The following is a 23,358-nucleotide window of genomic DNA, read 5'->3' on the forward strand; positions in this document are numbered from 1 at the left end:
TTAAATTACAAGCATTAAAAAAAAACAAATGGGACAAGCACTGTCTCCAGCTCATTCTCTTGCAAATATTCTCAATACTCAGAACCAGGGTCTAACCTTAACTGCTGAAGAACAGGAGTTGGCTATGACAATGATATCTGGCAATCATCCCTCCGTAATGCCAACTATAATAAACTTCAGAGCTAAAGGGTGAACCATTCAAGAAATACATGTTTGCTGATGATGTTTTAAAGAAAGTCACACCAGTGAACTGGTGAAAGTCACTTAAGCACTTGGATCCAGGGACTGTTGAAGTGATAATCTCACTTTTAACAGCAGTAGCTTCTTCTGCCAGTGTGGAAAGAATATTTTCTTCGTTTGGACTAATTCATTCCAAGTTGAGAAATCATTTGGGACCCGAAAAAGCAGGAAAGCTTCTTTTCTTTTCCAGATTGTGAACAAACAGGAAAATGAAGGTGAAGATGACTGAATTAGCTGCAGAAGCCTATATAGTTGATTTAATTTTTGTTTTTTAAATATTTCAAGTATTTTAGTTAAACAATTTTTAAAAAAACAAACCTGATTTTAAAAATCTTGAATGTTTAATTAAATTCAAAAAATCACATGCTTGTTTTGTTAAAATATTATGTGTTTGCTGTTGAAGAAAAAAATACAGAATGTTGTTGTTTTCATTTAATAAAACAATTTAAATGTATGTCTAGTGATGTTCTCCTCCTAATACAGTATGGCAAGAAAATCCTCCAAATATTAATGAGTAACCTGTTGAAGTGGAGATAGCTCACCTCCCAATGACTTCATAAATATCTGCTTCGATTACTTTTGGTAAATGAAATAACCAATCATTCATTTTCTGTTATAGCTGTAAAACTAATCTGAAAAGTTTTCAAAATAAATCACTTTAAAAATGTATAGTGTGTACCTTCTAAAAATGAAACCTACATCTCTCTCCGAGTTGTGAAGAAAATGTATTAAGGTTACAACAATCAACAAGAGTGCACTTTTATGTAGAAATCCATGATTAAAGCTAGTCTTCCTGACTAGTGATTTAAATCAATTTGATTTAAATCAAATCCACCCTGTTGAATACATTTCAGAATGAACCAAAGGGTGGCCAAGCAACTGACCATACAATTTATCAACAGGAGAATCAGGCCCAGTGTTTCACTAGCCATTCGGCAGTGTGCAAGACTATACTCTCAGATACACCTATAGAACTCAGTTTTAAATCTCACCCCAAGTCTCCAGGAACACTGCAATCAAAACGAAGGACCTATCTTAGCCAAAAAGTCACTCATGTCTAACCTATTCCTCTTCTTACTCTTCCACAGTGTAATTGGAGAAAGTACAAGGAAGTGTTATTTACTGCTTCTCATAACACAAGAACTAGGGGTCACCAAATGAAATTAATAGGCAGCAGGTTTAAAATGAACAAAAGGAAGCATTTCTTCACACAATGCACAGTCAACCTGTGGAACCCTTTGCCAGAGGATGTTGTGAAGGCCAGGACTATAACAGGGTTCAAAAAAGAACTAGATAAAGTAATGAAGGATAAGTCCATCAATGGCTATTAGCCAGGATAGGTGGGATGGTGTCCCTAGCTTCTGTTTGGCCAAAGCTGGGAATGGGCGACAGAGGATGGATCAGTTAAGGACTACCTGTTTTGTTCATTTCCTCTGGGGCACCTGGCATTGGCCACTGTCGGAAGACAGGATACTGGGGTGGATGGACCTTTGGTCTGATCCAACAGGGCCGTTCTTATATTATGGTCTTATGTAATTTACATTCTAGAGTAGACAGGAGCAGACATGATTTATTACAAAGGGCTTTTAAACATGAAAGATGAACTAATCTGTGGGAAAGCTTGGAAAGTAGTGTTGGGTACTCACCAGCAAGTGTAAACTTTCTTTGCTGTATCATGGTTATTGCGAATGTGTCTGCCCAGACTGCTGAAGTCATTGAACGAATGCTCACACTGCCGACAGGGATATCTCTTCACAGACTAACAGAAGAACAGAAACATCTTTTAACAACTGAAGCCAGCTAGCTCCTTTTGTCTACTTGACTCAAATGAAGGGATGAATAGCAAGGGAGAAACCACTTTAACTGAGGTACCTCAAAAGAACAATTTCAAGATTTTTGGGATCCCCAAGTTAGCCAGTCTGAAAGTGGGCTGTCCTCATAGATCTCACCTTTAAACAGGTACAGATCAGAAGCAGCTCAAGAACAATCTGACTTTAAAAAAAAAAAAAGTATTATTAATTACTTCTGCTACTGGGTACTGATTTAACTCTCTTCACTTCTTGGTGACAATAAGAAACATCATCATGCTCCTGAAGAGAGGGGGGAATTGATTAGGGTTTCCTCCTTAACCAACAGAAGACCACACTTACTGCTGAAGGAAGAAGATCTGGTTTAACTAGAAGACCTGTAGGGATAGAAGACCATTATCTGCAAGCCCAGACAGCCACCTTGGAGTCAAGAGAAAAGGTCCTTGACAGAAAAAGAGGCTGACTTCACTATAGGATCCTACGTGAAATTAATCCACTGACCACCAAAGCACTCCTGTGCCCGTCCTACACTCAGTCCTCTCAGAACTATGTGCTTCTCTGGTCCGCACCAGCTCTTTGTGCTAATGCTGGGAGGGGAGAGGAAAAAGTATCACCTTCTCCCATCTCCTCTCTTCTCAGAGCAGGGGATGAAAGCAGGCACTGGCAAGACTCAAAACCACCTACCCATTCTCTTCTCCCAACAACAGCACCAGGAAAAACAGCAGGCCCAAGGTAGCATTAGCATCACACTATGAGCCAGATCCATTAATGGCTCCAAATCCCCCTATACATTTGTTTTCTATCTGGCATCCTTCACGGTGTAAATCTGTTTGGGATTACACCCTTGTTATCATCTGTATTTGCCAGAGTTAAATCTCATCACATACATTAGCTCATTTCTAAAAAAAATACTTCAATACTTAATGAGTATTTCCATTCCCCACGCTGTGTTTATCAAATGGGAGAATCTACCACTCCCATCTTTCCCCTTCTTGTATTTATGAAATGGGACAATCCAGACCTTCTTGGTCGCTGTTCACAGGGTTCCAGTTATGTGTGACTCAGCACATTAAATGACTCAGTACATTTACCTTCAAGTATTAAGAGTTTGGCTGTACACGAAAACCTGGCCTATGTTTTGTCAATGAGCTGGTGTTAGCTCTGAAATGCCCATTCTAACACCAATCTGTGTAAAAACCCATGTCAATGGAACACAAGATTTTAGGCACACAAGTGAGAAAATTCAGATTTATGGTTCCTACAGCAACCTCACCTCTGCACCTTGCACAAATTCATTACAACAGAGTCTCTCAGGGTTAGATACCTAACAGCAGACAATTCCCCATACTGTTTAGCAAATTATAAAATATATCGAGGAAGTGCCTTTTCTCCTTCATCTTTAAATGCATATATAGATGGAGGGCAGTCTCCATCTGAACTACAATGTTGCTTCCAATTACTTTTACTCAAATTGCTATCTATGTTGTGCTGAGTTGATTAGCAGAGTGGAACTGCTATTGTCATGGCCAGATCACAGTGCTAAGCGAAGAGTATTGGCAGCGGCTGAGGGAAACCGCAAACACAATCCAACAGCAAAACCTGGAAATCCCAGCCAGTGTAGCTGTCACACCAGTGACTGGAACAGATACAGCTCTCCATTCATTTACCAAAGTATGTGGAAAAGGAAACTGGATGTGACATGCAGTGAGGGAAGGAGCAGAGGAAAGGGTGACATGCCAAAGTATAGATCCTACTATTCAAGAAGACCCAATATGCTTGCAGCAGGTCAGGTCAATGTTTTGTTTCTGGCTATGCTTTCACTCCAACAGTACTGGTGAACAGCTACTGGGTTTCCATTTGATTGAATTATTAATGACTAGTAGTTCTATTGCCAAAAGCTTATAAACAGAAAGAAACATGCCTGAAATACTTAGTCCTGCCTAATACTTAGTCCTGCCTTGAATGCAGGGGACTGGACTAGATGACCTCTTGAGGTCCCTTCCAGTTCTATGAAAGGTATCATTTGGCTCCTTACCTTTCCGTGGCTTTTCTTCATATGGGACACATAGTTCTCCCGATCAGGGTTCCATTGTGAACACTCCCTACAAGTCCAACCAACACTTTTCAAGATGGGTTTTGATTCTGAGTTGTTTTCCACTCTTGTGTCCTTCCTTGGCAAAGTAGTATGGGAAGTACCATTGGGTACTGACAACTCCTTTGGTGGTGCAAGAACTTGGCTGCTGGATGTTGTCTGAGGCTTCTGTCGAAGGTTAGAGACATCCTCAGGATATGGGGGGACCCCATGAACAGCCTGATTAGTAATAAGGGAACTGAGCATCAGAATCAAAAACAGTTTAAACAACATAGCACTGAGGTACTCCTAAATCCCCACCAAGCTTCTGCCCCTGAAATAGGCTAGAAAGTTCTGCCTGACAGAAGAGTTGTTCGAGTAGCATTGCTAATAATTTATAATAAAACAACACTTCTATATTTGGCTCGCCATCTTGAGATCTTAACATGCCTTATAAACATGAATAAATTAATTCCACTACCCTGCTAGGTAGGTCAGTGTTGTTAAATCATTTTTAATATGAGGATATTCAGGCACATGGAAGCGTAGTGACTAGAGCGTAGAGCCAGTAAAAGAACCTGGATCTCATAATTCCCAGTCTTGTGCCTTAATCATTCATTGAAAGGCACAAAAGGTCTTCAAATAACTGATTCCATTGTCTAATCAGCAAGCAAAAGCACTTTACAATAGTTAGCTAACGGTACAAACAACATTTGGAAGATCATTAAGTAGTCCACTGAGACCCTCAGCAATTTTCAAGTGGTGCGTGGAAAAAAAAGTTTGAGAACCATGGCAATACAATATGAGCAGCTTGCCAGGTGCATTATGGGGCTGGGGATTTGCCGCTCCCCATGTAATGTGATGAACCAATACAAACAAAATAGGATGAACCAAACCCCTTCTTTTTACGTAAACGTAATGTACAAGGAAAGTAATCACAGAAAATATGAAATACCAGTAGAAACAGAAATGTTTCTAAATGGAATAGGTGTCCCACTTTTCAATCTGTCCTCATCAGCTCTTTAAAATCTTCCCTCTTAGTTACACGTGAAGTATTTAAAACATTTACGCTTTTTTTTTGCTTCAATATAAAACAACTGCCAACCAATCTGTGACATTACTGACATAACCTGTGACCGTATAGATCATTGTTGCAACCACTGTTATATATCTGCAGCAAATATTGTACAAAGATTGTCGTTTAAGGTGTTTATGGAAAGGTTATAATTTGCTGGGCATGATTATGCTGTCTATATGTGTGTATCATTTTTGTAGCTGAAGTTATGAATATTGACTATGTACTCGTATCTCAATGTGTTTTCATTCTAAGTAACCTCAGTGAAATATTTGGTCAGCTTCTTGAGAAGGGACTATTCTCAGTAAGTGCCCAACAAAAAAACACTTAACTAACAATGGACTTTGGGAGACGTCAATCCACATCTGAGCTTTCCTGGGAACATTCAAACTAACATGTAAACAATGGAGTTGGCTTGTAAAGAACCGAGTCATGCATAGACATGCAACTTGCCCATGTGACTCCAAACTCCATCTTGCTTCTGTGATCTTCCATAGGCAGAGAATATAAAAGGCCCTGAAAACTGCCCGGTTTTGTCTTCAATCCTGCTTCTGACCTCTAGAGCCTTGCTACAATCTGAAGCTCTGAACAAAGGACTGAATGATCCATCCCAGCTGTGGATGTACTCCAGAGACTTGATTTGAACCTGCAGTTTACTCTATCACTGCTACAAGCCTGAACCAAGAACTTTGCCATTACGGTTTGTAATTGATTCCATTTAACCAATTCTAGCGCTCATTTATCTCTTTTTCATTTTATGAATAAACCTTTAGATTCTAAAAGATTGGCAACAGTGTGATTTGTGGGTAAGATCTGACTTGTATATTGACCTGGGTCTGGGGCTTGGTCCTTTGGGATTGAGAGAACCTTTTTTCTTTTACTGGGGTATTGGTTTTCATAACCAGTCATCCCCATAACAAGTGGCACTGGTGGTGATACTGGAAAACTGGAGCGTCTAAGGGAATTGCTTGTGTGACTTATGGTTAGCCAGTAGGGTAAAACCAAAGTCCTCTCTGTTTGGCTGGTTTGGTTTGCCTTGCCTTAACAGTAAAGGAACTCCAGCTTTAGGCTGTAACTGCCCTGCTCTAAGCAATTTGTCCTGAATTGACACTCTCAAGAAGTGTCCCCCAAAGGCAGCATTGTGTTGTTTGTGGTTTTAAAAAAAAACAAAAAACAAAAAAACAAAAACCCTGTCTCAATAGATAGAACAAACAACAGATGAGGTACCTGGCTGTATCATTACCTGATCTACCTAAAAATGTCAGTGCTGTAAAAAGAGAGGTTACTGATCTTGTCTAGTAACTGGAGTTCTTTGAGATGCGTGATCCCTGGGTAGTGTTCCACTGTGAGGGTATCCATGTCTTCCATGCACCTGAGACAGGAAGATTTTTGTGTGAAGCGTCTGTTAGGCTTTGTCTACACTGGCAAGTAAAAGGCAAAACTTTTGTTTTTCAGGAGATGTTAAATAAACACAAAAACAAAAGTTCTGTCGACGACAAGCGCTGGTGCGAATAGCACTTTGTCAGCAGGAGCGCTCTCTTACTAACAATGCTAATGCTGCTCGGTGGGGGTGGAAGTTTTTGTCGTTAAGAGAGCTCTTTCCTGCCGACAGACAGTGGCTACCCTATGCTCCTTTTAGCAGCCTGGCTGTAGCGGCACAGCCATGTTGCTAAAAGTTGCGTAGTGTAGACATAGTCTTAGTCTGTACCCGCGCTCCTCCTCTCCTCATGCTCTGGACTGAGGGCAGAAGGGGCGACGTGGACCAACAGTCAAGAGGTTCTTTCTCTACCACAAGTAATAAGTACAGAATCTGAAGCAAAGAGAAAGAAGGGCAGGTAGTGGAATACAGATAGTGACCACAGAACTCAAAAACTCCACTTGCTATAAAAGGTAAATAATGCTGCTTCTGTGAGTGCTGGTTCCTATGTGTATTCTACTGTGGGTGACTGAGAAGCTGAGCCCATTTAGGAGAAGGGTGAGAGAACCTATGTGGTACTGATGACTCAAATACCATCAATCTAAAGGATGCATTAGCTGCAGAGGCTTGGATAGTGCAAAATGTCTTGTGAAGTCAAGTATAGAGCTCTATACTGTTGCCTTACAGATATCAGTAAGAGGCACTTCATGAAGTGAGGCTAGGGAAGCTGCCTTGACTCTGGTAGAGTGGACCCTCAAAACTTGAGGGGGAGAGGTACCAGCTGACTGACAGAGCAGAATACAGCTTGAAATCCACTTGGAAAATCTCTGAGAAGAGATCGCTTGTCCCTTCATCCATTCTGCCAATCCAGGCAATTTCCTACATGAATTTGTTCTTTGTAAGTAAATGCCAATGCCCAGCACTCACCCAGGGAAAAGAGGCTCTTCTCCTCCCTTCATTAGTCACACGTGGCTTCGGCAAAGAGGTGTACTGTCTGGTTTAGATGAAAGGCTGAAGAATTTTGGGTGTAGTCTCAACGAACCTTTTCCTTATGGAAAATTGTGCAAGATGGAGCAGCCATTAGGTCTCCTAGTTCTCGAACCCTTCTAGGTGACCTGATGGCCACTAGAAGGGAGACTTTCATAGATAGATAGGACAGCAAATATATCAGCAATGGTTCAAACAGTTACTCGAGTAATGCTGAGAGTACTAAGTTAAGATCCCATGTGGGAGCGTGTTTAGTTTCAGGAGGGAAGGGTCTAATGTGATGCTTTAGAAAATGTGCAGTTGCTGGTTGGGTGAAAATGAATGGTTATAAAGGGAAGTGGCAGGCACTAACTTCAGTTAAGTGCAATCATAGGGAGCTAAGGGAAAGACCTGAAGTCTTCAGGATCAGCAGATAGTCCAGTTTTTCTGGAGACATCTGTTGATGCTGAACCCAAATAGAAAATCTCTGCTTAGCAAAGCAGAATTTTTTGGTGAATTCCCTCCTGCTATTATTAAAGATGGCTTGAATTGCTACTGAACATGTCTGCTGTAGGTTCAATGCCCATCCAAGTACCAAGTCTTGAGGTAGAGAGACTCCAGATTAGGATGTCGGATCTTGCCCCTGTCCTGTCTGTGTCAAGAGATCTGGGAAAGATTGGATATTGATGGGTGGATGTGCTGATGGCTGGAGAAAGTTGGGGAACTAATACTGTCTAGGCCATTTGGGAACAATAAGGATGACCACTGCCCTATTCTGCAGAATCTTCCTGAGGGCTCAAGATAAGAGGAATGGTGGGAAAGGCATACCTTAAGGGTCCCATCGACAAGATTAGAAAGGCATCCTCTTTGGAGTCCTGACCTTGTGCCCCTTTGGCGCACTATATCTTGGATTTCCTGTTTTCTCATGACTGTGATCCTAACAGCATCCCAGTGCAAGAGACTCATGTATCTGGCAGTGAGTTTCAGCTGGCCTGACCAGTTCAGTGTACCCCAACTCATTAATATCATAACTTATATTTAAAAGGAGTCATGTAATATGTCAATAGGAAGCTAATAACATACTTATTAATATTATTGTGTGGTGTATTGGGAATTATGTTCTTAAAGTGTCTCTGCTAGGCAGGGCTGAAGTTACCCCACCCTAGACAAACAAATGTGGTTCTGCCACCTTGAAGGTACTTCCAAGATACATTGAGACACAATGGGAATGTATTTACATAAAAGGTAAACAAAACCATGAAGTCAACAAGGGGAGGAGATAACCACTCAGCTTCATGGCAGGGGGAGGAGATTGCAGGAACAGATCAATTTGCATTTTAGAAAACACCAGTGGGGGAAGAAACCAGCATGGAATTTCCTTCACCATGAGACTCCAAATCTCCTTCCTCACAGCTTAAATTAACTTTACTTTGGGGGGTAACTTTCAGAAGAATCCATTTCAAAGGTGCACTGGAGTATAAAAGAGAAGGGCAAAGAACCCCAAGGTATATTTTACCTAAGACGACAAAAAGAACCAAGCACTCTGGACTTTGTGGGAGAAGTAACTGTAAACAGGGATCAGTCATAAAGCATTTCCAGGAGGGTCATACAGGGTTCAGTTCTTGGCCATATATTATTTAATATTTTTATCAGCGACCTGGAAGAAAATTAAATCATCACTGAAAGTTTGCAGATGACACAAAAATCGGGAGAGTGATAAATAATGAAGAGGACAGGTCACTGATTCAGAATGATCTGGATTCCCTTGTAAACTGGGTGCAAGCAAACAATATGCCCTGTAATACGGCTAGATATAAATGTATACATCTAGGAGCAATGAATGTAGGCCATATTTACAGAATGGGAAGCAGTGACTCTGAAAAAGATTTGGGTTTGTGAGGATAATCAGCTGAACATGAGCTCCCAGTGTGATGCTGTGGCCCAATAGCTAATGCAAACCTGGGCTGGATAGACAGGGGAATCTGGAGTAGGAATAGAAAGGTTATCTTACTTCTCTGTTTGGCACTGATGCAAAAGCAGCCGGAATACTGTGTCCAGTTCTGGTGCCCACAATTTAAGAAGGATGTTAATAAGTTGGAGAGGGTTCAGAGAAGAGCCATGAGAATGATTAAAGCAGTAGAAAGCCTGCTGTGTAGTGACTGAATTCCTAGAGTCAATCTATCTAGACAAAGAGAAGAAGAAGAGGTGTCTTGATTACAGTCTCTGGGCACCTATGTGGGGAACAATTATTTAACAACAAGCACTTCAATCTTGCAGAAAAAGCTCTAACATGATCCAATGGCTGGAAATTTAAGCTAGACAAATTCAAGCTGGAAATAAATGTAAATTTTTAACAATGAGAGTAACTAACCATTGGAACAACACATCAAGGGTCATGGTGGATTCTCTATCACTGACCATTTTAAAATCAAGATTGGATGTTTTTCTAAAAGATTGATCTAAGAATTATTTTGGAGAAATTCTATGGTCTGTGTTATACAGGAGGTCAGACAAGGTGGGCACAATGGTCCCTTCTGGCCTTGGACCCTTAGAATCTATGGAGATGATGATACTCCTTTCGGGACTGGCAATACTGCTAGATCTGGCTCTTCCTCCTCCTCTTCCATGGGCTGCTGAGGGGCCTCTGGCTGATCTCTGGGGGGAAGAAAGGGAGGGAGGGATGGTGAGATTCCCAATGAAAGTGTACTGATTCAGGATATTGTAATATGGATCCCATAGTCCCTTGAAAAACCAGTAAGAGGGAGCCAATATAGGTTGAGGAGATCTTCAAGGCACAGTTTAAAAACAGTCCTGGGGGGAAGGGTACCCCATCTTAGGAGGTCATGGCAGTGCCTACAGGATCCAGAACCTTCTATCTGGGATGACATCTCCTAGTGGAAGTGATGTCAGTCCTTCCCCCATGTCAAATTCCCTGGAAGAGGAAAATGTGGGCTCCAGTTCCAGTGGCTGTGCTGCCAGTACCATCATTAAAGAAATGCCCCAACTGGTAGGAAGAACTTCTCTCATAGCATTCATGAAATAATGGTGTCAGAATGTACCTTGTAAGGACCAGGTCCAATAGGAGGCAATGTTCTGGATCTAGAAGGATGATGATATCCTCTGAAGGGAAGTATCTATTGCCAGTCATCAGTGTGAAGAGTCTTCTTCCTATGTTTCTTTGGAGCTGGCATGGAAAGGCTCTTGGAAGCCAGTGTTTCATTATGCAAGCATGTGGATAAAAATGGAGTATGAGGTTCTCAGGTGTCCCTTGCCAGTACTGGTGGTTGTCCAAGCATTGACTCGTGTCTCTCCTTGCTCGGTACCAGTGGTTCTGCTCCGGTCAACAGTGCCAATGCAGAGGCACCCTTATTTTTCAGAACCTCTGGGTTGTTACCAGGATCCCTATGGGCTCTTGAGCCTCCTGGAATCCAGAACATTGTCATTGTGACGTGTCACCTGATTTAGAAGGTATTGGGTAAGCAGCCCTCCTCTTAGAGTGGGATTTCTCTTTAGGCTTCTGAAAGTGCTTCCTACCTTCATGGTAAGCCCGGGAAGAGTCTTGGCACTACCTTTCCTTGCCCCTGTATTAGATGTGAGAGAGCTAGGCCTTGCCCAGTATACAAGATGGTGTTTGCCTGGTCTGAATCGAACTGAAGCCTCATAGTATTGTCCATTAGACGTCTCCTACATCTGAACTTCTGTTGATTGGGAAAGGAGCGGAAGATATAGCATTCAGGTATGAACTTTTCCAAGACAGAAGAGGCTCCCCTCAAGGTCATCATTTACCAAGGAGGACTGGGGCAGGAGATGCCATTCTTGAAGGTCAGATTCCTGGGCATAATCTGCATTCCATACCTGGGGTGGGAGGAGGTAAAAGGGGGCAGAAGGGACTTGTTCCAAATTCCAACTAACCAAAATAACTCAAACTAATACTTAACTAACAAAAGGTTTTATTTTACAATATTTACAGATTCAAAGTTGGAGGGACAGTTCTGGGGACACTGGAGGGTTCCATCTCAGATCACGTGGTAGCAGAAAGGAACTGGCAGTCAGGCCCCACTTAGACCAGAGCACAAGGAGAGAAAAAGCACAGCTGTGGACCAAAGACAAATCCCACCAACAGCGAGCAAAGAGCTTCAGTTTCAGGTGCATGGAGCAGGCATACCCCACAGAGGAATATACAAAGGGATCAGCATGTGAAGGAGTACTGTGTCCAATTCTGGGTGCCACACTTTAGGAAAGGTGTGAACAAACTGGAGAGTCCAGAGGAGAGCAACAAAAATGATAAAAGCTTTAGAAAACCTGACCTACTAGGAAAGGTTGAAAAACTGGGCATGTTTAGTCTTGAGAAAAGAAGTCTGAGCGGGGACCTGATGAGTCTTCAAATATGTTAAAGGCGGTTATAAAGAGGATGGTGATCAATTGTTCTGCACGTCATCGGAAGGTAGAGTAGGATGTAATGGGCTTAATCTGCAGCAAGGGAGATTTAGGTTAGATATTAGTAAAAACTTTCTAACTCTAAGGAGAGTTAAGCACTGGAACAGGAAGGAAGGTTGTAGAATCCCCATCCTGGAGGTTTTAAAGAACAAGTTGGACAAATACCTGCCAGAGATGGTCTAGGTTTACTTGTTCCTGTCTCAGCACAAGGGGCTGGACTTGATGACCCCTCAAGTTCCCTGCTAACCATACATTTCTATGATTATAACACATAACTACTACATATTTTTGTAATAAAGTGAAATTTACTAGTGTTACCCAAACTTGTATAGTGAAATTTTACTTTACACCACAATGCCCCTGGCAAAAATTAATTACATACATATAATAAAACCCCACCACTTCCTTCCATCTCCTGCCCTCAGAATCACTTCTGCCTGTATACAGACACACACAAAAAGGGCTCTGTGTTATCAGTAAGTCAGATTCAGCTACCTACCTTGACATGCTGCATTAATTGCTGTTTCTGCATATACACTAATTGACACTGCGGACACTTAAATACTCCCACCAACAGCTTGTTGGCATTCTGTTGGAAGTGCTCCTGGAGCAGCTTCTTCTTGTTAAAGACAGTCTCACAAGAGCATTTGTAGATAACCCTGGAACAATTTAAAAAAATAAAATTTATGCTCAGTTTGACTATTTTGAAAAGAAACTAGATAGAAGAAAACTCTATGACTTAGTCTTAGAAAGGGAAGTTACTTATTAGTGAATGGAGTTCTTTCAATGCACATACCCATGTTTTTTGGTTATACCCAAAACAAGCTGCAGAGGCCCCAGAACCATTTGAAGCAATTAGTTGGAGGGGCTGAATGCATCAGGCACATACTGAGTGTTCTAAAAAGAGGATCCATTAAGCCCTGCATAGATTGGGAGGATAACCATGGATATACAGAGGCAATTCATTCAGAGAACACCAGCTACCTGTTACTTTCAACCCAATCCAATTCCCCCCACCCATGCACCCACAAGCTCTTTCAGCCATGGTTAGAGGGGAAAAAGAAGAGGCTGCAGAGTAGAGAACACAAGACAATTTCTCCAGCTTCTTTAGGCAGTGGCACCCTGAACATCCAGAAGACAGAGGAGGCAGTTGTAGTGCAAACTCCTTGTCAGTAGATGCCAAGGAGATGCCATGGGCAGGCAGGGGGTTGCAGCTGAGACTCCTCGCTGCAGCTGCTCAGCTCCCTCCCTATCTCTCCATCCCCAATCTTATGAGGCTCTGAGTTCAGGGCAGGGAACTTTGGCTTGGCAGAGACAAAGCCCCTGGCAAACAGCAAAAGCAGCAGCTTTTCCTCCTCCTCCTCCTCTGACAGTGATAGGCAAAGGAAGGAGATGTGGGGGTGTGGAGGTGGGAGGGAATGTCAGTTCCAGAGCCATCCAGTGGCTAACACAGTTTACACAAAACATTGGGCAAACAGTGTAAATGCTTCCAAATGCTAAGGGCACTTACTGAGTAGTCTTGTGAGGCTCTTCTGGATGCTGGCTAGTAATATGGGCAGTGGTACTGTCTGCAGATTTGAAAGCCATTGGACAAAAAGAACATTTGTGGAAGACTTCGCAGTGTTTCTCGTGAATGTGCACTTTCAGCATAGCTAGTGACATAAAGACAACTCCACAGTGGATACACCTGGGAGGCAGAGGGGAAAAAAATCTGCATTAACAAACACCAAGCACTGCCTCTCTTCAACTTCCAAAGGGAAACACAAAAGTGAAGAGTGGAGGACACCAGAGCATGGTGTTAGCTCTCATTTGACCCCCTCAGTAGTGATCTGGAAGAGGCAAAAAGCAGAATGCTAATGGAATAAATGAATCTTCCACGTATTGAGGCATGGAAAGTAAGGGGTTAACTGATGCAGCTCCAAAACCATCGCAGGCATTGGCTAGCACCAGTTTATTAGTCTCCCCCTTCAATCTAATCCCCAGCTCCCCGTTTCATGTTAACTCAGCGTTTGCCTGTGTGCACCAGGCCTGATGCAACAGCAGCTTTGTGAGTCCCTTGTGGAACTCCAATTTCCGGCTCGGAGGCTTTGCCTCTGGTCCGGTCTGGAGGTGGCGGTAGAGCGGGATAAAGACACTGTGCATGTCCTGGCTGAGCGAACTGGGGGCTCCAGGGCCGTCCAGCTGGTACCTCGCACTAACACTAAATTCAAATTGAAAGGCTAAGGTAACAAAGCAATCCCACCCTATTGTTTGCTTTCCTATCTCCCAAAAGATTGGAGGGAGGGAGGTGGTTGATGGTCCTATCACACAAACACCCTGTTTAAAATAACCCTATAACCTCCCCCTTTCCCCACCCCAAACCTTCATTGCGGCATCCAGCCATATTACAGCTCCAAGGCTCAGCCCCCCAGCCTTGTAACTTTATTTCCCAGCAGGATATTTATGGGAATGGTGGGAAATGTCCATCATCGGCGAGAAAAAAGAAATAATACAAAAAGAGCTTAGAGAAACTAAGAACACAGGCAAGAAAGAGCAAAATGAGATTCAGCTCAAAAAATGCAACTAATAGATCTGGAGAAAATAATCCAAATCACAGCCATTCAATGGGTGAAATACATTTGGAAAGCAGCAATGTCATTAGAAACCTAGGAGTGGGAAATGGTAAACACAATATAATACAGCTCAATATGGCAGCAATAAAGGCTGTTATGATTTTCAGATGGGATGTCATATGTCCCCCTGTATACAACTCTGATGAGATGGTCTCTCTAGTATTGCACCCAGCACCAAGCATTTCAATACCAGAGACATGGAAACAAACTAGGGGTAGAGAGAGGTGAGAGAAAAGAAACAAAAATAATGAAGGGCTTGGAAGGAACCATTTATGGAGAACACTGTTGGGCTGGGTAGGCAAGAGCCTGCTGGAAAAAGAGCAAAGAGTAGCCTCCAGGGATAGTACACCCAGCTCACCTCTCTGCATCTGGCTTTCTTCACAACTAAGGCTATGGCTACACTACAGATCTTAGTGGCGCAGCTGCATCACTGCAGCTTTGCCACTCTAGTGATGCTAGTTCAAACATTCTAAGCAGATGGGAGAGAGCTCTCCCATCGACTTACTTCAGTCCCCACGAGTGGTGGTAGCTATGTCGGCAGGAGAAGCTCTCCTGCTGACATAGTGCCATCCACACAGGTGCTTAGGTTGGTGAAACTTACATCACTCAGGGTGGTAGCTTATTCACATCCCTGAGCAACATAACTTATACCAACCTAGACTGTAGTGCATACATAGCCTAAAACAAAAGGAAGGGACAGTAGGGGCAGCCAAGGTCTTATAGACAAGGTTCTCCCAAACTTTTATCATTTCATCCATTCATTCAGTCTCTGCTTGCAATTACAGAGACCTAGAAATATTGCCCCCATTGAGCTGGCAACAACTGCTTGCAACTTAACCATTCCTTCTTTCCATCCATCCCACCTTTTTTCTTATTCAAAAACACACAGAAACGCTATTCTGTGCATCAGTTAAGGGTGCTCTACATATAACATGCCTATGACAAAACCTCAAAAGCAAGGAAAGGAAAAGGTAAGCCCTTTAACAGCACATTCCCTCTCCTCCTCCACCCAGATATATGCACCTGGCACAAACAACTATACACCACAACCTTAGGGCTTGCCTACACTGACAGCACTGTTCCGGTGCAGCAGCTCTGCTGTAGCGCTTAGTGAAGAGGCTACTTACACCAATGGGAGAGCTTCTCCCATTGGTGTAGGTATTCCACCTCCTCGAGAGGTGGCAGCTATGTAAATGGGAGAAGCCCTACCATTGACATAGCACTGTTTACACCGGGAGTTAGGTTGGTACAACTGCTTCGCTCAGGGGTGCTGATTTTCCATGCCTCTGAGCGACATAGTTAAATTGACATAAGTTGGTAGTGTGGATCAAGTCTAATTCTGAGGCTAGAATGCCAGCCCTCCAGCAATCCTTCTCCAAACTCCTACCACCACAAATAAACCAGACTATCCCATTCTCAACTGTCCCTTCTGCACTGTTCTGGGAAACGACATTCACTCAGATTTGGGATCTGAGGTTGTGCATCAGATATGTTATGTGTAGACCCTGAATCTAACAGTGTTTGTGTGTAGATTTCCCAGTTTTCTTAGTTTTAGAAAGGATCTCTGACATACCAGCGGCTGTCTTGAAACAGGATCTTCATGACAGTAACTAGCCTCTCAGGAGCTTTTGAAAATAGCTTTCCTCAAAGCTCCTCCTTTCCAGTGCACAAGAATGCTGCTGCAGTAGATCTCTTAAGCAGCTGGTGTGCTGTGACCACTGCTTTCCATGCTGGACAGTTTTGGCTCATTGCTTCTCTGTGCTCCTCTTTCGTTGTATCCATCTGTTATCTCTTGTCTTGTATTTAGATTTTTAGCTCCCTGGGGCAGGGACTGTCTTTTTGTTCTTGTGTGGTGTGTACAATGCCCAGCACATTGCAACACTGGTTAATGATTGAGGTTCTTAGCTGCTACCACAATACAAATAAATAATAAAAAATAATCCCTTGTGGTAGACCCCAACACCAAAGAAGAGGAAGGGATATTGACAGAACTAACTGACTACTGTGGCCACACCGCTCCCCTTCTCCTACAGTCAACTAAGCACTTCACAAAAATCCTGTCCTTTGTAAAAGGAGCTGCCACTTTGTCAAAGATCCTCCCCATGACACAACACAAGTGATGCTGAAGTACAAAACTCCCTTCCCCTTGACTATGGTAAGCCCTGACATGGGACAAAGGGGATATTACCATGGAGCATCTAACAAAAGGTAGGTGCTCTCCTAAAGCATTCAGGATATATTCCAAATGTCACACTGGAGAATGGAGGCAGTGGATGAAACATGTTATTTGACAGCTCTCTGTTCCAAGTTTTCAGTTATGAGAAAAATGCCAATTATTTTTTCCTTTTTGTTAATGAATTTGAAAATTTTTACTAGTTCCCTGTGAATTCTGCAGCCATGAAAACTGCAGCAGATTTCACCCCCGCCTCAGAATTGTGATCCAGAATCTCAGATTTCATGTAAAGTTTCTAACCTTCATGGTTAGAAGAAAAAGCTTGAAAGAGTAATCTGAGTGAAACGAATGCAGTGATGTCCGCCTGAGTTTGCAGGCAGCCTGAAACGTTATCTCTGAGAAAAAGAACTGAGTCATTCGTCTTAATGGGCTGTTAACTCTGAAACTTAAAGATGGTGGCATATTGCTGAAAACTAGAGTGTAGGGAGAGCGAAAAAATAAAATGAATTTAATATGAAAACAAACAATAGAGGAATGCAATGAATGTACTATTTATTTTTATATTTAATTCAATAAAAATCTGCATTTTATAAATGTATTGGAAACAGCTACAGAATTTCCAGAGTGCTGCAGAATCTATGGACGCTGTCACAGAATTTAGGTCTATCTTGCCATTGAGTACATGGGGCCTTGTATTATTGAAAGACACTACATCTCACAGAGCAAGACTTTCTACTGTATTCCAGCAACCTAAAGTGACTAAAAAGCCGTCAGATTTGTCCAGCTGAGAATTCTTCTAGTGTGGGGGAGCTTCCAGCTGGCATGAAGATGTGTAGCTGGTTCCTATGTGAACCACTCACCCCACATGCAAGAAAGGAGGTAGAGAGGAGCATAGCTGGAATACTGTTGCACTCTGGCATTCTGTGGTCTGTTGGGGACCACAGTTAGCTGTCTTAAACTTGACCAACCCTTAGATTACTCTAACCTATGCCAGGGCCAGTACAAATATGAAAGGAGAATCTGAGTATGTCTGCACAGCAAAGAAAAACCTGCAGCTGGCTTGTGCCAGCAGACTTGGGCTGTAGACTTCTGGGCTTGGACTGGGTGGGACGGTTCCAGACTTTAGGCTCCAGAATAAGCCTGGAAGTCTACACAGCAATGAATCAGCTCTGCAGCCAGAGACGGCTGTCATGGGCCAACCATGGGATTTTGTTTGCCGTGTAAACATACCCTCAGGGAGCTATAACCAGCTCCTGGATATACACTTCATTGCACCAAATAGCTCTTATAATCTTGTGAAGATCTATATACTACCTATCTTAAAAGCAGAATTTTCCTGCAGATTTGTGGGATCTCTCCATTTTGGAGAGCGTGGATGTGGTGTTAACTTTCCTAGAGATCAACAATAGGATCTGGGTAAGGCACATATCTTTCTAAATAGAAAGCTGACAGTAAAAATAAATCTAAGCTAGAGTGGGTATAAAACTGGAAGGATTTCAGGGCCAATATTTTCAAAAGTCACTAATAATTTTGGGTGCCCAACTTGAAGCTTATACAAATTGGCCAATTTTTTTTTCTTTTCTTTTCTTTTTAAGTGAGCTCAAACTAATTTCCGCACTCAGAAATACTTTCCAATAGTTTTTATTTACTGTAATCTTCTTCTTGTTACATTAAATATTTTTAAATCTGCTTTGCTGTTCCAGAATGCTTTCCTTCATTGCGATGTGTGAGCAATTATCAACCCAAATAAATAGACTTTATCCGTTTCTCAAATTGGGAGGTGGAAGTGATTTTTATGCTATCAATATATTTAAAACAATCTTTCAGGGGGACTTTGGATTCAGCCTTTGCACCTCAATCTGCCTAATTTTCTGTAACAGGTAATAAAAAAATCTGTCTTTTTCCCCAAGAGCTGAAATAGTCCCCCATTCTTCCTCACATCTCCAGACAGACCCTTATAAACAGCACAAACCTGTATCCAACTTTGCGAGAGTAATGTAGGCAATTCTCCTTGACATGGGTTTGGAAATGGGCTGATCGGCACAGTGTCCCGCACTCTGGGCAGCAGTAAGGGGACTTGTGAGTATGGATTCTTTGATGAGCACAGTAGCAGCACTGGTTAGGCAGCATCATCTGGCACACTTGACAAGTCTAGAGAAAGAAAAAGAGAAATCACATTAACCATTTATTCTACACATTTTTTTCTTAAGTGATCTAATTTCATCCTACAATCATTCAGACTGGAAGAGACCTAAACAATGCCTAGTTTTGCCTACTATCTCTCTACTGATGGAGATTCCCCAGCACCTTGGCAGCTTCTTTCACTGATGAACTCTTAAAAATTCTGAAGTTAGAAACTATTACAGTGGGACCATGTCTTGTGTCACTCATTATTATTTTAAAAACTTTCACCTATTCAGCTGAAATTTTCTATATTTGGTCTCTTCCTCAAAGTAAATTGTTCTGGAAAACATCAGCAAAAACCCTTCAGTCATTTTTTTGCGTAGGAGGCAAGAGGGAGTAAAATAATTAATGTTTCCCATTATAAAAAACCCTTGCTTTTAAAAACATCTTTAGTGCTGAAAGAAAAGGAGTACTTGAGGCACCTTAGAGACTAACAAATTTATTTGAGCATAAGCTTTCGTGAGCTACAGCTCACTTCATCGGATGCTGTAGCTCACGAAAGCTTATGCTCAAATAAATTTGTTAGTCTCTAAGGTGCCAAAAGTACTCCTTTTCTTTTTGCGAATACAGACTAACACGGCTGCTATTCTGAAACCTGTCTTTAGTGCTAAAGTAACTCCGGTAAAATGTTGGACTTTGGTAGGGAAGTGCACAAAGGGCATTTGAGTGTCCCTTGGAAAACTGCTTTTGACTTTGACCAAGTTATAAGCCTTCAAAACTTACATGCAACCCATGCTGTACATTTTGCAAGGTTTTTCTTGCTAATCTTGTTTAGTATGAAACTAAGGAAGGTAAGAATACACCCACATAATTTGGCTACACTTTGAAGGAGCCCCTTTCTCAGTTTCTGCTGATCTTATGGAGCCCAGCACTCCTGCCCGTGAAACTGGAAGGAAGGGCCACTACTGTGTGTTGTAGAAGTATAGGTTTATAGGGAAAGTGTCATGAACATGGTATGTAAATTTTCTACATGAACATGGTTTCAACTCCGATGGCTCCAAAACCCCGGCCCCCAGGCTCCAGCAACCCCAACTCCTCTCACTTCCCCCAACAGATGGCTGACAATCCAAGGAGAACAGTAGGGAAATGCCTGAGCAGGTGAACAGCTGTGGTAGACATCTGCTGTGCAGAGCCCTGCTCTGCTATGTTTAGTGACTCTGTATGCATATACTCCCCAGCTCCTAAGTTTCACGGGTGAAAGACCCCCTCATAACGTGCTTGGGAGTGTTCTGATTGAGTCCAGCTAAACTCCTCCAGATCATGGAATTCTTATTTACTAACCTTTTTCTTTCAAAAGCCTTGGTAACCTCATTCAAGAAAAAAGTGACACTAAATAACATTAAGAGGGCACAATGAAACTCTCATAAGTAGGCCTGTCAGAATTCAATATTTATTTTTTTTTATAATTTCAACAGATAATTTTGATGCATTGTTTCTATTTTTACCAATTTAAATTTTCAAAGTTGAGCAAAATTATGTGTTTTAACCTTTTTTAAAATTTGTATCTATTTAAATTTTCACAGTTGTGGGAAATGTGGAGGGGTGAGAGAAAAATTTATTTAACAGTAGACACAGAGGTTCAAAAAATTAAAGCTTTATGACCATTAACACAAATTATCAACAGTACATGTCAAAATACATAAGTAAATATCGTTAAATCAAAGTCTCAAGCAGCATTTTTCTTACTTTGCCAGTCTGTAAATTACAAAGATCATCAATGGAAATATCTTTGTTGATTTGTGTGATTAAGTGAGATTTACTTTTACCAACATTTACCAATAAAAATTGAATCCTTCTAAGCCTAGTTATAAGTCAGTGTCCAATGCAAGTTAAGGCTGCACACACTACCTTTACCATGCCTCCTCGTGGATGGGTATGGATCTGTACTTATACCACATGCTATTTCTACAGTACAACATACAATAGTTATTTCCTACATCCTTAGCCCTGATCTACACTATGAGTTTAGGTCGAATTTAGCAGCATTAGATCAATTTAACCCTGCACCCGTCCACATGACAAAGCCATTTTATTCAACTTAAAGGGCTCTTAAAATGAATTTCTGTACTCCTCCCCTGACGAGGGGATTAGCACTGAAATTGACCTTGCTGGTTCGAATTTGGGGTAGTGTGGTCGCAATTCGATGGTATTGGCCTCCGGGAGCTATCCCAGAGTGCTCCATTATGACCGCTCTGGACAGCGCTCTCAACTCAGATGCACTGGCCAGGTAGACAGGAAAAGACCCACGAACTTTTGAATTTCAATTTCCTGTTTGGCTAGCGTGGCAAGCTGCAGATGAGTGCAGATCTCATCAGCAGAGCTGACCATGATGGAGTCCCATAATTGCAAAAGATATCCAGCATGGACTGAAGGGAGGTACAGGATCTGATCGCTGTATGGGGAGACGAATCCGTGCTATCAGAACTCCGTTCCAAAAGACAAAATGCCCGAACATTTGAAAGAATCTCCAAGGGCACAAAGGACAGAGGATATAACAGGGACCCGCAGCAGTGCCGCGTGAAACTTAAGGAGCTCAGGCAAACCTACTAAAAAACCAGAGAGGCAAATGGCTGCTCGGGGTCAGAGCCCCAGACATGCCGCTTCTATGATGAGCTGCATGCCATTCTAGGGGGTGCAGCCACCACTACCCCACCCCTGTGCTTTGACTCCGTCAGTGGATTATCACGCAACAGAGATGTACATTTTGGGGAAGAGGAAGATGAGGAGGAGGAGGTTGAAGATCGCTTGCTTGCTGTGCGCTGAGAAACCATTTTCCCCAAGAGCCAGGAACTGTTTCTCACTCTAGGCCTGGAGCCAGTACCCCCCGAACCGACCCAAGGTGGTCTCCTGGACCCGCCAGATGGAGAAGGAACCTCTGGTGAGTGTACCTTTGTAAATATAATACATGGTTTAAAAGCAAGCGTGTTTAACAATTAATTTGCCCTGAAGACTTGGGATGTAGTCGCGGCCAGTACAGCTACTGGAAAAGTCTGTTAATGTGTCTGGGGATGGAACGGAAATCCTCCAGGGACATCTCCATAAAGCTCTTCTGGATGGTCACTCCTCATGGTCACCTGGTTGAAATAGGGTAATTTTATTAAGGGGACATTTAGAAGTGGCCATTCCTGCTGGGCTGCGTGCCTGTGGCTGAAAAAAAATATTCCCCGCTGTTATCCATGCAGTGGGGGTAGGGGTAAAGCGATCATCCCAGAGAATTGGGTGTGTGGGGGGGGGCGGGTTTAGTTGGGTTGTGCTACACGGTAACCCAAAAACCGCAGCCCCTCCTTTTAAATTGCCAACTCATTTTAAATGATCAACCCAACAGCTGCTTGGTATGGGAAATAAGGGGGCTGCTGTATGAGACCATTCCCACGTTATGAAGGTTAAAGAAGCCAAAAGACTGTGGCTTACCATGGCTGCCTGCAAGCCGAATTCTGTTGCCCAGACCTGTGTGTGTGATCTCTAACACGAAACCGGCAGACCCTCAATATAAGAGGCAAAACGCGACCTTGTACTTAAAGCACATGTGCTATGTAATGTTAACAGCAAGGCTCACCGTGAAAGAGTCTATCCATTGTTCTCTAAAATGTGTCTTTTTAACTACTACTCTCCCTTTTTTCCCCTCCTGCAGCTGCAAATGTTTCAACGCTCACACTAATCATCTCCGTCCCAGAGGCTAGCAAAGATTAGAAGGTGAAAAAAACCCGCACTAGCGATGAAATGTTCTCTGAGCTCATGCAGTCCTCCCACAGTAAAAGATCCCAGCAGAATGCATGAAGGCAAGCAATGTCAGAGTCCAGGAAAGCACAATATGAATGCAGGATAGGTGGCGGGTTGAAGATGATAGGTGGTGTCAGCTTGCTGACAGAAGGCAGGAGGCAATGCTGAGGCTAATGGAGGATCAAACTGATATGCTCCGGCGTATGGTTGAGCTGCAGGAAAGGCAGGAGAACAGACCACCGCTACAGCCCCTGTGTAACCAACCGCCCTCGTCCCCAAGTTCTATAGCCTCCTCACCCAGACACCCAAGAATGCGGTGGGGGGGACACCTCCAGGCACCCAAGCACTCCACCGCAGAGGACTGCCCAAGCAACAGAAAGCTGGCATTCAATAAGTTTTAAAGTGCAGTGTGGCTTTGTCCTTCCCACCCCAACCGGTGCTTCCCTCCTCCCCCACCCCTCCTAGGCTACCTTGGCAGTTATCCCCCTATTTGTGAGATGACTTAATAACGAATGCATGAATTTGAAACAACAATGATTTTATTGCCTCTGCAAGAGGTGATCGAAGGGGGGAGGGGAGGGGAGGGCAACTGGCTTACAGGGAAGTAGAGTAAACCAAGGGGGCAGGTTGTCATAAAGGAGAAACAAAACTGTCA

General features: G+C 42.7%; 1 protein-coding gene and 1 long non-coding RNA gene across 6 annotated transcripts in view; one reads left to right on the top strand and one right to left on the bottom strand.

The window, feature by feature from the left end:
- ZNF592 (zinc finger protein 592) overlaps nucleotides 1–23,358 on the bottom strand; it is a 97,488-nt gene that overhangs the window by 12,595 nt on the left and 61,535 nt on the right. For all 5 annotated transcript variants that reach the window (XR_006274872.1, XM_038419779.2, XM_043494258.1 and 2 more), the window contains 5 exons: nucleotides 18,772–18,950; nucleotides 13,525–13,701; nucleotides 12,514–12,673; nucleotides 4,084–4,359; nucleotides 1,887–1,999 (listed from right to left, as the gene is read on the bottom strand). Coding sequence is in view for 4 of the 5 variants with exons in the window: in XM_038419779.2 (XP_038275707.1) it covers nucleotides 1,887–1,999; nucleotides 4,084–4,359; nucleotides 12,514–12,673; nucleotides 13,525–13,701; nucleotides 18,772–18,950 (905 nt within the window). In the remaining variant the exon portion in view is untranslated. The remainder of the gene's footprint in view (nucleotides 1–1,886; nucleotides 2,000–4,083; nucleotides 4,360–12,513; nucleotides 12,674–13,524; nucleotides 13,702–18,771; nucleotides 18,951–23,358) is intronic.
- Nucleotides 1,625–17,985, top strand: LOC122456173. Its single transcript, XR_006274874.1, has 3 exons — nucleotides 1,625–1,765; nucleotides 17,003–17,008; nucleotides 17,975–17,985. It is a non-coding gene; the product is annotated as an uncharacterized LOC122456173 (long non-coding RNA).

The sequence above is a fragment of the Dermochelys coriacea genome, chromosome 10 (assembly GCF_009764565.3).
Source record: "Dermochelys coriacea isolate rDerCor1 chromosome 10, rDerCor1.pri.v4, whole genome shotgun sequence".
Classification (NCBI taxonomy): Eukaryota; Metazoa; Chordata; order Testudines; family Dermochelyidae; genus Dermochelys; species Dermochelys coriacea.